The sequence below is a fragment of the Vombatus ursinus genome, unplaced genomic scaffold, assembly GCF_900497805.2.
Source record: "Vombatus ursinus unplaced genomic scaffold, bare-nosed wombat genome assembly UNPS02008996.1, whole genome shotgun sequence".
Classification (NCBI taxonomy): Eukaryota; Metazoa; Chordata; class Mammalia; order Diprotodontia; family Vombatidae; genus Vombatus; species Vombatus ursinus.
Genome location: NW_020948774.1, coordinates 11,023,380 through 11,036,192, shown reverse-complemented (window position 1 = coordinate 11,036,192; position 12,813 = coordinate 11,023,380). Strand labels below are relative to the sequence as shown.

Genomic DNA, 12,813 nt, shown 5'->3' with positions numbered 1-12,813 from the left:
GTTATTACGTCCCCCCCCTAAATGTTGTCTTTCCCAGACTATAGATCCCTAGTTCCCACAACGTACCTGGGTAGACATGGTATAAGATTTACGGAGCAAATTACTTGGTAGTCCTATATTCTTCCTTAGTCAAGACAGACTTACAAATTCTGTTTGTGAGAGAATAGAGAAATTTAGCACTCACCTGTCTGTCAGAGGGGTAATCACTAGGCGGGGTGTGTTACCCAGGTACTCATAGGAGTACAGGAATTCAGCATCACAAATGTTGGCAAAGCAATGTTTCTTCTCATCATCCCACCGATGGCGCAGTTGGGAGAGCCAGAGAAAAGCCTGGGTGCTCTCTATCTATAGAAAGCAACAGAGGAAATAATAGAGGGTTATGGTTGTAATCAGACAACAACTAGTACTTTGGGTACACAGCACACAGGACTTAGATTTATATAATCATAGAGCCTTAGAACATTATTTTATGTTGGAAGTTGGAAGTGACTTCAGTTGGATCGAATCTAGCCCCCTCATTTGACGGATGAAGAAAACAAGTCTCAGTGATGCAAAGTGCCTTGCCCAACATCACAAAGTGATTTAATTCTTGGGCCTAAAATATTTTGACCTAGCTTAACAAATGGTTGTTTTCAGTATGTAAAAGCATCAGCAAACAATTGCATTGGCAGGGAAAATACGGGGATACAGTATAGTATTTTTAATACATGATTTAGTAAGGGAGTTTTCAAAAGGTGACTGTACTCATATTACTATTCTCTAGCCCTACCCCTTTTGTTCTGACTATGCACAGACTTAGGTGACCTAGTGATTTTCTAGGTTTGCATCTCTCTAGAACCCTAAACTCCATTTGGACAAAGTAGGCATAGCTCCCACATGCCCAGGTGCCCGAGGTGCCTGAAGCCAACCTTCTGAGAGATCATCTTGGCCACTACATCCCGGGCATGTACATCAATAGTACAGATGGTCATGATTTTTTGTCGGTCACCCTTGGAGAGCTGGCCAATTAGCATGGTGATCAGGGTGTTAAGTTGAGTAACTTGCTTCTTATAGTACTCCTTCATGGCACTTTCATACCCTTCTTCTAGCCTGGCAAAGGCAATGCCCACCTCAGTGGTCCACCAGATCTGGGTGCAGGTCAAGGCCACCTGTAGGGTAAAGAATCATTTGGATGAGCTGATTAAATGATCAAATCCTTAGATAGGCTCTCTATCAAATAACAAAGACCTAGGATGTTACAAATCCTTCTCTTGCCTATTTGAGTCTATGCCACTATATTGAGCACTTGGTGAACTGGACTACTTAAATATGAAGCAGAAAAAAGTCTCGGCTCCTAGGAAGCCTGTAGCTTAGGTGAGGTGACACATAGACATGCTTCAGCCAGTTACTGGACTTCAAAAACTGTTTCACTGATCCTAAGGTCAGTTGCTCTCTTGGAATATTACATAGTTAAATGCTATTATACAGTTAAATTTTACTCTGTGGCACTTAATTTCAATAGGCAACATAACATAACATGTTATGCAACAATTGTATTTCTTAAAAGTTGCATTAAGTTCCACTTTTGAAAATTAAATTTTATTTTGAAGGCAATTGGGTAAACTCTATTTTTTGAAGATTGAGGTAACTCTTTTGTCATGTAAAATATCCTTGTAATACAAATAGTTAACCCCAATTTATCTGTCTTGTCAATTAATATTTTTGTACATTGAATTTTGTATATTTTGTTAAAGCAGGGCCACTTGATATGAGAGCCAAAGCCAGAAAGCAAAGCTATTCCTAGAGTATGGAAAATTAGAACAACTAGCTCTGAAGAGACTGAGAAATGCAATTAGAAGGGGAAAAATGGGATAGTCCTGCTGCTTGAGGACTAAATATACCTGAGGTTCATCTACAAATAATCAGTCCATATTTTCTCTCTCTCCACTCCCTGTTCTCCATCACCAAGGCAAAGCAGGAATAATAGGACTACTAGGTTTGTATTTACCACTCACATTCCCCAGACTTACGTTACCCTTATGTTATTTCTTTTTCCTCTCATGACTAACCCTATTCTTTCAACTTGATTTCAGCTGTAAGGGACACAAAATGTGATTTGTCTCATCCATGCCTAGGCATGATGGCCCTGTCAATATAAAGTGGAATTTGTCCAAAGGGAGCTACAATAGAGAACATGAACATGAATACGTCCTATCCATTTCCCCTCTTCTCCCTACAATAAGGGGACAGGAACAAAAATGGCCTCTCAAAATGACAGCTCAAGTTTGACTGTGACTTAGAGTTAATCTGTGTCTAGGTCTTTCTCCCTCCTAAAAATTACTTTGCTTATTTGGAACATCTCTCAGTTATGGTCTCACAGATAACCCAGTGCTGCAAGGCTGAAAATAGGGAAAACCCACTTTTGAAGCCACAACAAAGGAAACAGCTGGAGAAGAAGAGTCCTTTTAAGGAAAATACCTGAGCGGGGTAGTCAAAGAGCCACTGTTCCCTAGGTTTCTCTTCATAGGCAGTCACACCTTCTGTCATTTCATGTCTCACAGTGGCCCTCATGTGATCGAGCACATGATTCAACCAGATTTCAACCTAAAAGAATTTAAAGTCAGAGACCGCTTCTATACACTTAGTGGTTGTGATTATCATGATATAATAGAGGGATGAGCAGTTTGTAAGAAAGGAATCTATTAGGGGATATTTTCAGCTTAAGAAAATACAAGGACGTCCAGTTTAGCTTTCATTTATCTTTGGGGTATGAACCCAAATTAGGAAATTCAGGGATTTAGGTATATTGGAGCTGGCCCTGGAAATCACAGTATTATAATAGATTTAAGAGCTAGAAAGGACCTAGGAGACCATCTAGTCCAATGCCCTTATTTTATAGATGAAGGAAATTAGACCCAAAGTAGTTAAGTGACTTATGGTCATGGCTCAAAGTGGTTAAAGTCACATATCAATAAAATGTTTCCTCTTTCACACCTCTCAAAGTAATGTAAAGCTTTCAACTATATTGAGCATTTAGTATATGGGATAAAAAAATTGTTAAAGGGAAATAAAGGGTATACATAAGTCTTTGAATTTGAAATAATTATGGGATAGAAAAGTTAGAATGGAGAAACAAATGGTAGGATGCCAAGAATGAATGAAAAAACATTTATTAAGCGATTGCTATGTGTTGGGCACTGTGCTAAGTATTGGAGTTACAAAAATAAAAGCAAAGATAGTCCCTGTTGTCAAAGAACTTATATTTGAAAGGAGGAAGATAATACTCATAGGGAAATGGTAGCCAGGGAGGATATTTTGGTTTGGAAAGTTACAAGGGAGTTACAATTTGTGCTTCTATTGATTCTAGGCTGATTCAGAACTCTGCCCTCAATTAAGTGGGACCAAACTGAGCTGGTTTTTCCCAACTTTAATCAAGTGAGTCCTTTGTACCATAAACATGTTTTATTTATTTCTCTGGTTGTGTTTTTAATTCTGTGATTTTCAAGAATGGAAATTACTCCAAAGAAATGAGAGAAATTGTTATTTTCTATTACATAAATAACCAATGATTAAATTAGGATTAAGGCTTTTTCTTTCTATTTCCTCACGGAAGGACCAGCCCCTGTATGTCAGTCAGTCTCTGAAGGACATTGCTGATAGAGAAGGTTGCCCAAATCTTCTAGGAACATGCTCCTCCATCTTAGGTGGGATTCTAGCCATCTATGAGATGTTACTTCTGTTTGGAGTATAAACAGAATCTAATCTAGGTGAATTCCATCACCAAAGAAGTAAGCCCATGTCCTTGTACCCCTCCATTGGAGTTCAGGGTAACCTAGCTCATGAAGGAGAAAATCAACCAGAGTGATCTGGATAGAGATAGATTCCTTTGTCCAGATTGCTGAAGTCTCATGATCAAGCCAAGTTCTTAGCAGGAGCTGAAAGCTTTCAGCCCACATCCTCATTTGAAAGTCTACCCCCTCATTAACAATCAGGACTTACTTTCACCTGTCAGGGGCACCCCCTTTTCCAAAGGTATTTAATCATCTGGCAGCTCTGTGATTTTGTCTTTGGTTACCCAGAGAGACCACTGACTATATCAGCTAACCTAATTAATTAATTGATTATTAATTACCCAGAAACTCTGTCTCTCAGGATTTTTATTCATCTCAGAAATTTACCCCTCTTAAAGATCATACTTTAAAGATTTAGATATTGCAGCAGCCGTTGGTGGCCACTGGTCAAGTGTTTCAAGGATCAAGTGGATCAAGCCCACAGTGAAGTAGAACAGTCACACCAAAGAAGAAAGGAAAGTGTGGATCTAAACAAAACAACTGATACATCACTTCTATGAACAGCATAATTAGTCTTCAGAAGATAAGCAAAGACCTTTAGAGGGCACTGAAGGGTCCCAGGAAGGGTTGTTAATGATTCCTCTAGAGTGTAACATAGATTTCTTGAAGTTGGATGAACAGTGACAGAACCAATAAAAATATAGCTAACCATTGCCATGAAGACAAATGATTGTCATGGGCAAGACAATACAAAGACTGGAGTACTAAAGATTGGAAAAAGGTAATTTTTACTGATGAAACTAAAGCTTTCATTCAAAGTTACACCAAAACCATTGTCAGAAGTCCAGATGAGCTTATAAGATATGAGTATCTTATGAGATTGCAATATATCTATCCCAAAAATGTGTTGGGGAATTCGTGCTTTCAGTAGGCACAGCTGTCTTAACCTTATTAAGGGAACGATGAATTTTGATAGATATATTCATATACTGAGAAGAAGAACTGTTCTTAAATTGTAGAAATCCCCAACTAGACATATAATAATGTAACAGCACCTTCCACCATACCACATGTCTTCAATAGTGAAAAAATTTATCCAAGAGATAGAGATAAATGCATTCCAGTGTCGGGGAAATCTCCTGATTTAAATTTTACTAAATTTAAATTTTAGTAAAAGTTTTAATTAAACTAATTAAATAAAAATAAATAATTTAATTAAATTTAAATTTTATTAAAATTATGGTCTAAAATAAAGTCTAGATATAGAAAAACCAAGTGTTCATCCAATGTGCTATATGGTTTTATCATAAAGAATTAAAGAATATGTATTGAAAATCTTGTGGTCTTAATGCCAAATCATATAAAACAAGTGATTTCAGCAAAAGGAAAACATCTTGCACATTAAAAGTTTTTTTTAAGATGTAAAAAAGTTGTAAGATGTGTTGTATAAACCAAAATTGAATAAAATAATATATATCAATATTGTAAAAATCAATAAATTTAATTATTTTACTTTGCCCCAGTAAACTTGCACACCCCTCTATATCACTAGAGGAATGAGTCAAACAGTAATTTGTGGGAAGCTTTCCCAAATTGCATCTAAATCATGTTAATGTAAAGTTTGAGGTTCTAGGTCATAATTACAAGTGTAAACTATAGCTGTGACTGACTGAAAGACTAGTCTCTGTGCTAGATGTTGACTAAGAGTATTATATGCCATTCAGTATTATTATAATAATGATATATTTTATATAGCACTTTTAGTGCTTGATTCAGAATGATTCTTTAAAATAGGAGTACATGCAAATACTATTAATCCCATTTTAATGTGACTCATACAGGGTAAATGACCATGGCCATAGAGCTAGTAAATATTAGGGAAAAAAATCCACACTTGTCTTCTCATTGTGCCTATTGCTTTTTATACTCTATTAGGGTAACTTAAGGCAGGGAATCCTTTTCATGTGGTTGGAAAGGGCCTATAGGAGGTCATAATTATAAATCAGGAAAAATAAAAGAAACTGGAGATCAGAATCATTGAAAGACCAAGCTTGGGCTCTTCAACAGGGGAGATACTTACTGTATTTCAAGGAAAGAGTATGCATATGGCTTTGGGTATTTTCCTACTCAGGGAATTCCAATTCTAATTTTAGAGGAGAGGGCAGAACACCAGGAGCACATGAACCTCCCTCAATGGTCACTTGGGTATTAACAGCACACCCAATCCATAGGGAAAGTAGAGGAAAAGAAAATGGGGTTTGTATACATGTCAGTTTGGCTGGGGGGAGGCAAAGCACATATTTTCTCTTCAGGAGGACTGAAGCAGATCCTAATTTTAAAACAAAAGCAGGCCGGTTTGCCCAGGGAGTATACCTAGGTCTAAGTGGCAAGGCAGAGGAAAGCAAGTGGTCAGGCTCCTCAGTAAAGTGAGAGTGACCAAAAAAGAAACCAAACGTGGGTCAAAACTGGGTGAATAGACTTATGGATTCATTGCTTCCTCATTCTACGGTGAGGCTGAGGAGATGACTTAGATGATTCCTCCTTTAGCCTGAGTCTTACCCTGGAACAAGTGTGAGACCTTCAGGCTCATTCTTGATACAAAAAAAAAAAAATATTGTAAGAGTTTTGAGTACTAGGTATAATCCAGGGTTAAGGCCGGCACTATTTTGATGACTCAAAGGAACATGCACTCAAGTTAGTTCTAGAGGCAAGTAATTGCTCCACTGTTTTCAGCACTTTATTGGACCACTCAGGGAGCAAAAGTCTTTAAGTTTTCCTAAGGGAGTGATAACTACTTGTATTGTAGCAGAAGTATGAAAGACTGGTTAGAAGCTGAGTACCTGAGGTTAAGTTGTAGCTCTATGATCAGTGTCACCTGTGCAAAGATGGGACATGAGGGCATAGAAGGTTTCTTAGGACTATAGAAGATCTTAAAGGGAGTAGTATTACTTAAAGAATGGAAGTATCCCAGGAAAAGGATTTTTTTTTCTGGGGCATGAGGAATATTTGCTATTAAATGAGGGTATCCCAGGATGGAATGGTGCAGTGGATAGACAGCCAGACTTGCAGCCAGTAAGACCTGAGTTCGGATGTGGCCTCAGATGCTTACTAGCTGTGGGACCCTAGACAAGTCATTTAACCTGTTTCCCTCAGTTCTCTCATCTGTAAAATGGGAATAATAATATTACCTAACTCCCAGGGTTGCTGTGAGAATCAAATTAATATCTATTAATTGTAAAGTGCCTAGCACAGTGTCTGGCATGTATTAAGTGCTATATAAATGTTTGCTAATTTTTTTTGGAGTCCCTAATGGGACAGAAAATCCAAACCGGTTTGTCCTAATACTGTCGTTCACTGCAAAATCATCACAGATTTCACGTCAATTTTTTTGCAAAAAAGTGGAGTGTGACTGTTATGTGAAGCTTAAAAATTGTGCTGCTATTACTTAAAAATCATTTATTACTAAACTGTCTTTGGTGGAAGATTAGGATGCACAGAATACTCATGAATATATGTTAAAATTGAATATGTGTGAAAATTGTGACAATATGTGTGCACTGAGAATTCTAGGCTCATGGCTCACTATGCGTGAGAGATAAATGAGTATCCATATGCCATTGGTGAATACATTTCTGCTCTGTTTACTTTTTCAGTGATGTGATGAACAGAATGATATTATGTGACAATTACACGATGAAAGGCTATAAACCAATTTTTGGTCTGAAAAAAGGGCATGATGGTTATGCACCGGCAACAATTACGCAGTGAAATATGGGTATTACTAACCATTGATAATTTGTACATTCCCATCTTACTGATTTGACTTGGATGCTTTTTTGTTTCTTTTTGCATGTGAATAGTTTTTTGGGACAGAAAGAATGTGTGAATAACATCCATCATTAAAATGGTCTTTAAAGTGGTTTAAGTCAAATGAAATTGAAAATTTACAGGAAACTCATAGGTTTTTAAGAGGTTTTTCACACAGTAGTTAGAGGGAAAGTAGATAACAGTTCTGCCCCACTCATAAATGTCCAGCTCTATAGGTTAATACTAATCACCTTAGAACTTAGCACTCTTCTTAGAGCATTAGCAAAAGGAGAAGGTAGGAGGGAAGGGGGGATATGAGGGAAAGTAAGTGCTTCTCCACTTTACCTGACCATTACAGTCACAAGGCTCACTGAAATTCACATACTCCTCCTCTTTACTATACATGCCAAGGCTTTTCTTGGTTGGTTTTTGGCTGGAGTCCACCTGGAATTTCATCCTAGCCATACTGTCAAACAGCTTGGAAAGATGGCGTTGAACCTACAAAAGAAACCATACCAAAGTTGAGAGCGTGTCAACAAGGTTAATTATCAGCTTAAAAAATATCCAGTGAAAACCTATCACTGGGCTAGATGCTGTGGTTTTCATCTTTTGAAAAGTTATAATCTAGTTGGTGCAGTGGAAAGGGAAAGACACTTGGGGAGAAGAGCATGAAGATGGGAATGACAGTGGCATGTGGGGCAATAGGCAGGAGTAGGGGTGTGAGAGACAAGAGGGGTGTGACCAGAATGCCACTGCCAAAAAAGGTCACGGACTCACTTTTGTGAGACAAACTGGCTTCACTAGTACCTCATGCTTCTTTTTCTCTGAGGTATTTTCCTGAGTTTGCTCCATATAGAACTCCACTTTGGCTTTGGACCTTATTCTCCAGGTTCAGCATACAATTTTCTGACACCTTCTAGACAACTGTCTTTGTGGATTCAAAGGTTTGATACTATCATGGTCTTCTGTTTGTTCTTTTGTTATTGTTGTTGTTTTAATGTTTATTGCTCTCTTTTGTTTTTATATCATCTTTATTTTCAAATACATCTTTCATCCCTCCCTAGATCTACGAATTTCATCTCCTGTCCTTGTGTCTCAGTGCTTGGTGTCCTGTAGCTTTTCTATGTCAAATAAATTAAGCCTCACTACCCAGGACAAAGAATCTGGTACATAGGGTAGGAGAAGGAAGATCCTGATAGCAACAAGATGAATTAAGGTTGGTAGATCTCATTGAATAACTCTTTTGTATCTCATGACAAGGCATCTCTATTTATATTAATAGCAGCACCATCCTTCCAGTCATCCAGGTTTACAGCCTCGGAATCATGTTCTTTCCTCTCCATCAACCTCCTATATTCAATCAGTCACCAAATCTTATTGATTCTACCTTTGCAAATTATCTAACATTCATCTCTTATTTCCACTCATGATGTCTCTATCCTAAGTCAATCTTTCATCATCTCTCTCTCTCAGACTATTACAACAGCCTCCTAGTTGGCTCCTAGACTCCAGACTTTCCTCTCTCTAATTCAGCTGCTAAATGATATCCCTAAAATGCATTTTATTCTATCTCCTGACTAAAATATTTTAATGTATTCATATTGCCTTTCTAATAAAAAACAAATTACCTAGCCTGACATTTAAAACTCCACATAATCTAGCTTCCATATACTTTTCTGTCTTATTGTACATTACTCCCCTTCACACATTCTCCATACCAAACTGTCCTGCTTCCCAAAGCACAACATTCTAGACCTCCTTGCTTTTGCATAAGTAGTCCTTTGTGTCTATAAGGGTCTCCCTTCTCAACTTTGCCTTATAGATTCTGTATCCTTCAAAACACAGTTCAGCCATCACTTCCTACACAAGACCTTTCCTGACACTCCCAATTCCGAGTACTCTTTCTCTCTTCAAATTACTTTGTTATATTGTATATATCACTTGGGTATATTTTATTATCCCCACAGGTAGAATGTAAACCCTTTGAGGGAAGAAAGTTTCCTTCCTTTCTCCCCTTTTTCCTTCCTTCTTTCCTTCCTTCTTTTTTCCTCCTCCTTACATAGTGTCTGGCTATAGTAGACATTTATTAAGTCTGTTGAATTGAATTTGACAGCAAGGAGGATTTTGCTGAGTTGTACAATACAGAATGTTATTTTTGTGATTTGGTTTTTTTTCTTTCAACAGTACTATGCAACATCTATATATTTAAAAAGAAATAACTGGTCTCTAAGAGGAACTCATTTTTACTCTTCAGTCTATTAAAGAGAATAAAATGTTCTTGATGGAATGGAAAACAAAGGTAGGAGGAAGAAATAAAATATAAGGGAAATAAGATTTTAAGGAAGAAATAAAATAGAAAGAGGTAGAGTGGGATTCTGTGTCAGGAAGTATCACCCAAAATTTGTGGGCCTATAACAGGCGAGATAAGAGCTGGACCATATCTGGAGGAAATAGCTTCTTGTGATCCAAGAAATCAGCTAAAATGTCATCCATTAATGGCCAATCAATCAATTAACAGACATTTATCAAGAGTCTACTATGGGAAACCAAAAAGATCCTACTAAAAGAGCCCAGTATCTGGCTGAGGGATACAAAGGCAAAAATGAAGTAGTTCCTGCCATAAGGAGCTTATATTCTATTAGGGAAGACAATGTGGACATATATAAGTATACATATGTAACCAGGGATCCTTTATCCATACTGGTAGGTCAGGGGGCCTTTCCCCCTCCCCCCCCACCAAAAAAATAGTCATGTAGCTATAACTTCCTCTCAGGGTCCTAGGGGTAACTGTGGTGGGGGAAAACTATATCTATTATTCACAACTGTGCCTCTTGGGTTCCCACTAGTGTGCTTCTCATTTAAACATATCAGACAAGGTGACAACAGCAACTCTTAAACATAAAACATCTACAAAAGAAGGCAAAGTGATAACATATAATATAACATAATATTTCACCTATAAATCTGGTTCACAATCTCAAACCAATGCAAACAGTGTCTGTGGGGGAGAGTGGCACCAAAGTACAGAATTCTAACAGTGAGGCACATGGGCAGGAAAACCCATGTGTTTCTGGCAACTTACAACTCCAGATAGCAAGACTTGATGTCCTTGGTCTTTTTAGAGAACAGTCAGCACAACATGCAAACTTCTGGTGGGGCCACTCTTCTTCTGAGCCTCTCTGCTCCCCTGATGGACAAAGTTATTTTCCTCCACTGTGAAGCAATGTTAAGTTCTTTTAGCTAACAGCAACCTTAGGCATGAATTCTGTGAAGCTACTCATAGGTCTGCTCCCTTGTCTGGGCACTGAAGTTGTGTTACACTCTTTCAGTGAAAAGCAATTCCCTTAAAACCTGGGATATTAAAAATTAATCATACCTGCTCTATGGATTTTGAGGAGTTTCCCCCTTCCAAGTCATAGAAGGCAGTGAAGGTAAAAGCAAACAAGTTTCCAAGGGGCTGTCTCTTTCTGAAGCTGTAGATGGTATTAAGAGGAAGGAAAACCTTCCCCAGTCATTTCTTCAAGCAGCAAGTGATTCTGCTCACAGGTTTAGAGCTTTCTTCCAATCACATCACCTCCACGAATCAGCTGTGGAGCCTGTCTGTCTCTAATCAGTTGGGTTATGCTACTGTCAGCTCCTTCACTCCACCAGCTTCTGTGTTTTGTCCTCTGGCTTCTGCTGTGTCAGCTTCTGGAAGTAGTTTCTCTTGTCAGCTTCTATCTACCTTCTACCATCTTTCTTGCATCAAATCATGGCTTCCTCTTGTGTAGTGACTCACCTCTATCTTAATGATGAAAAACCTGAAATCCACATTTCTGCCAGATATGACACAAATACAATATATTAATTTCCCACACTCCTGAACAACTCTTAGATTCAGAGTTTCCTAGAGATGAACTTCAAAGCCTCCCTCCTCCAGCTTCCAAAGTGATTTATAAGCCGAGAAACAGTTCCCTGTAGCCCCTAGTTAGGACTTCATTTCAGAGAGGAGCTATTTTTACTCAGATCTTCTCACAACTGTGTTTGTCTTTCAGGAGGTGATTGGTGGATTCTTTTAACTTCTATCCCCTCTGGTTTTCAAATATCAGAGCAGTTTTCCTTGATCTTGAAAGATGATGTCTAGACTCTCTTTTTTGATCATGGCTTTCAAGCAGTCCAATAATTTTTAAATGATCTCTCTTGAATCTATTTTTCAGGTCAGTTTTTTTCCAATGAGATATTTCACATTGTCTTCTATTATTTCATTCTTTTGGTTTAATTGTTTCTTAATTAGTTATAAAGTCACTGGCTTCCATTTGCTTCAATCTAATTTTTTAAGGAATTCTTTTCTTTTTTTTCTTTTTTTAAATTTTAATTTATCTTTTTTTATTTTTAGTTTTCAACATTTACTTCCACAAGATTTTGAGTTCCAAAATTTCACCCCATCTCGCCCCTCCCCCACCCCAAGATGGCATGCATTCTGAATACCCCTTCCCCTAGTCTGCTATCCCTGCTATCTCTCCCCCCCCTTCCCCTTCTATTTTCCTGTAGGGCAGGATAGATTTCTGTACCCCATTTCCTGTTTTTCTTATTTCCCAGTTGCATGTGAAAACATTTTTTTTAAAACATGTTCTTTTTAAACTTTGGGTTCCAAATTTTCTCCCTTCCTCCCTCCCCAACCACCTTCACTGAAAAGGCAAGCAACTCAACATAGGCTATACTTGTGCAGTTACACAAAACACTTCCATAGTAGACATGCTGTGAAAAACTAACTCTATTTCCCTTAATCCTATCCCACCCCCCCATTTATTCTATTCTTTCTTTTGACCCTGTCCCTCCTCAGAAGTATTTGCTTCTGATTACCCCCTTTCCCAATCTGCTCTCCTCTCTATCATCCCCCTACTCTCTTGTCCCCTTCCCCTCCTATTTTCCTGTAGGGACAGATTTCCATACCCAATTGAGTGTGTATATTATACCCTCCTTAAGTCAAATCCTATGAGAATAAAATTCATTCATTTCCTCTCACCTTCTCCTGTTTCCCCTACTCTGTAAGAGCCTTTTATTTTCTGGTTTTTTTTGTGAGATAATTTACCCCATTCTACCTTTCCCTTTCTCCTTCTCCTAGTATAATCCTCTCTCACCCCTTAATTTTATTCTCCAGATATGACCCCTTCATCTTCAACTCACCCTGTGCCTTCTATCTATCTATCTATCTATCTATCTATCTATCTATCTATCTATCTATCTATCTATCTAT

General features: G+C 38.0%; 1 protein-coding gene across 1 annotated transcript in view; it reads right to left on the bottom strand.

Annotated features, from left to right (window-relative positions):
- DNAH9 (dynein axonemal heavy chain 9) overlaps positions 1-12,813 on the bottom strand; it is a 466,635-nt gene that overhangs the window by 302,218 nt on the left and 151,604 nt on the right. Inside the window, exons 23-26 of the mRNA XM_027850079.1 lie at positions 7,923-8,075; positions 2,458-2,583; positions 909-1,148; positions 185-345 (exon numbers count right to left, since the gene is read on the bottom strand). Coding sequence (XP_027705880.1) covers positions 185-345; positions 909-1,148; positions 2,458-2,583; positions 7,923-8,075 — 680 coding nt within the window. The remainder of the gene's footprint in view (positions 1-184; positions 346-908; positions 1,149-2,457; positions 2,584-7,922; positions 8,076-12,813) is intronic.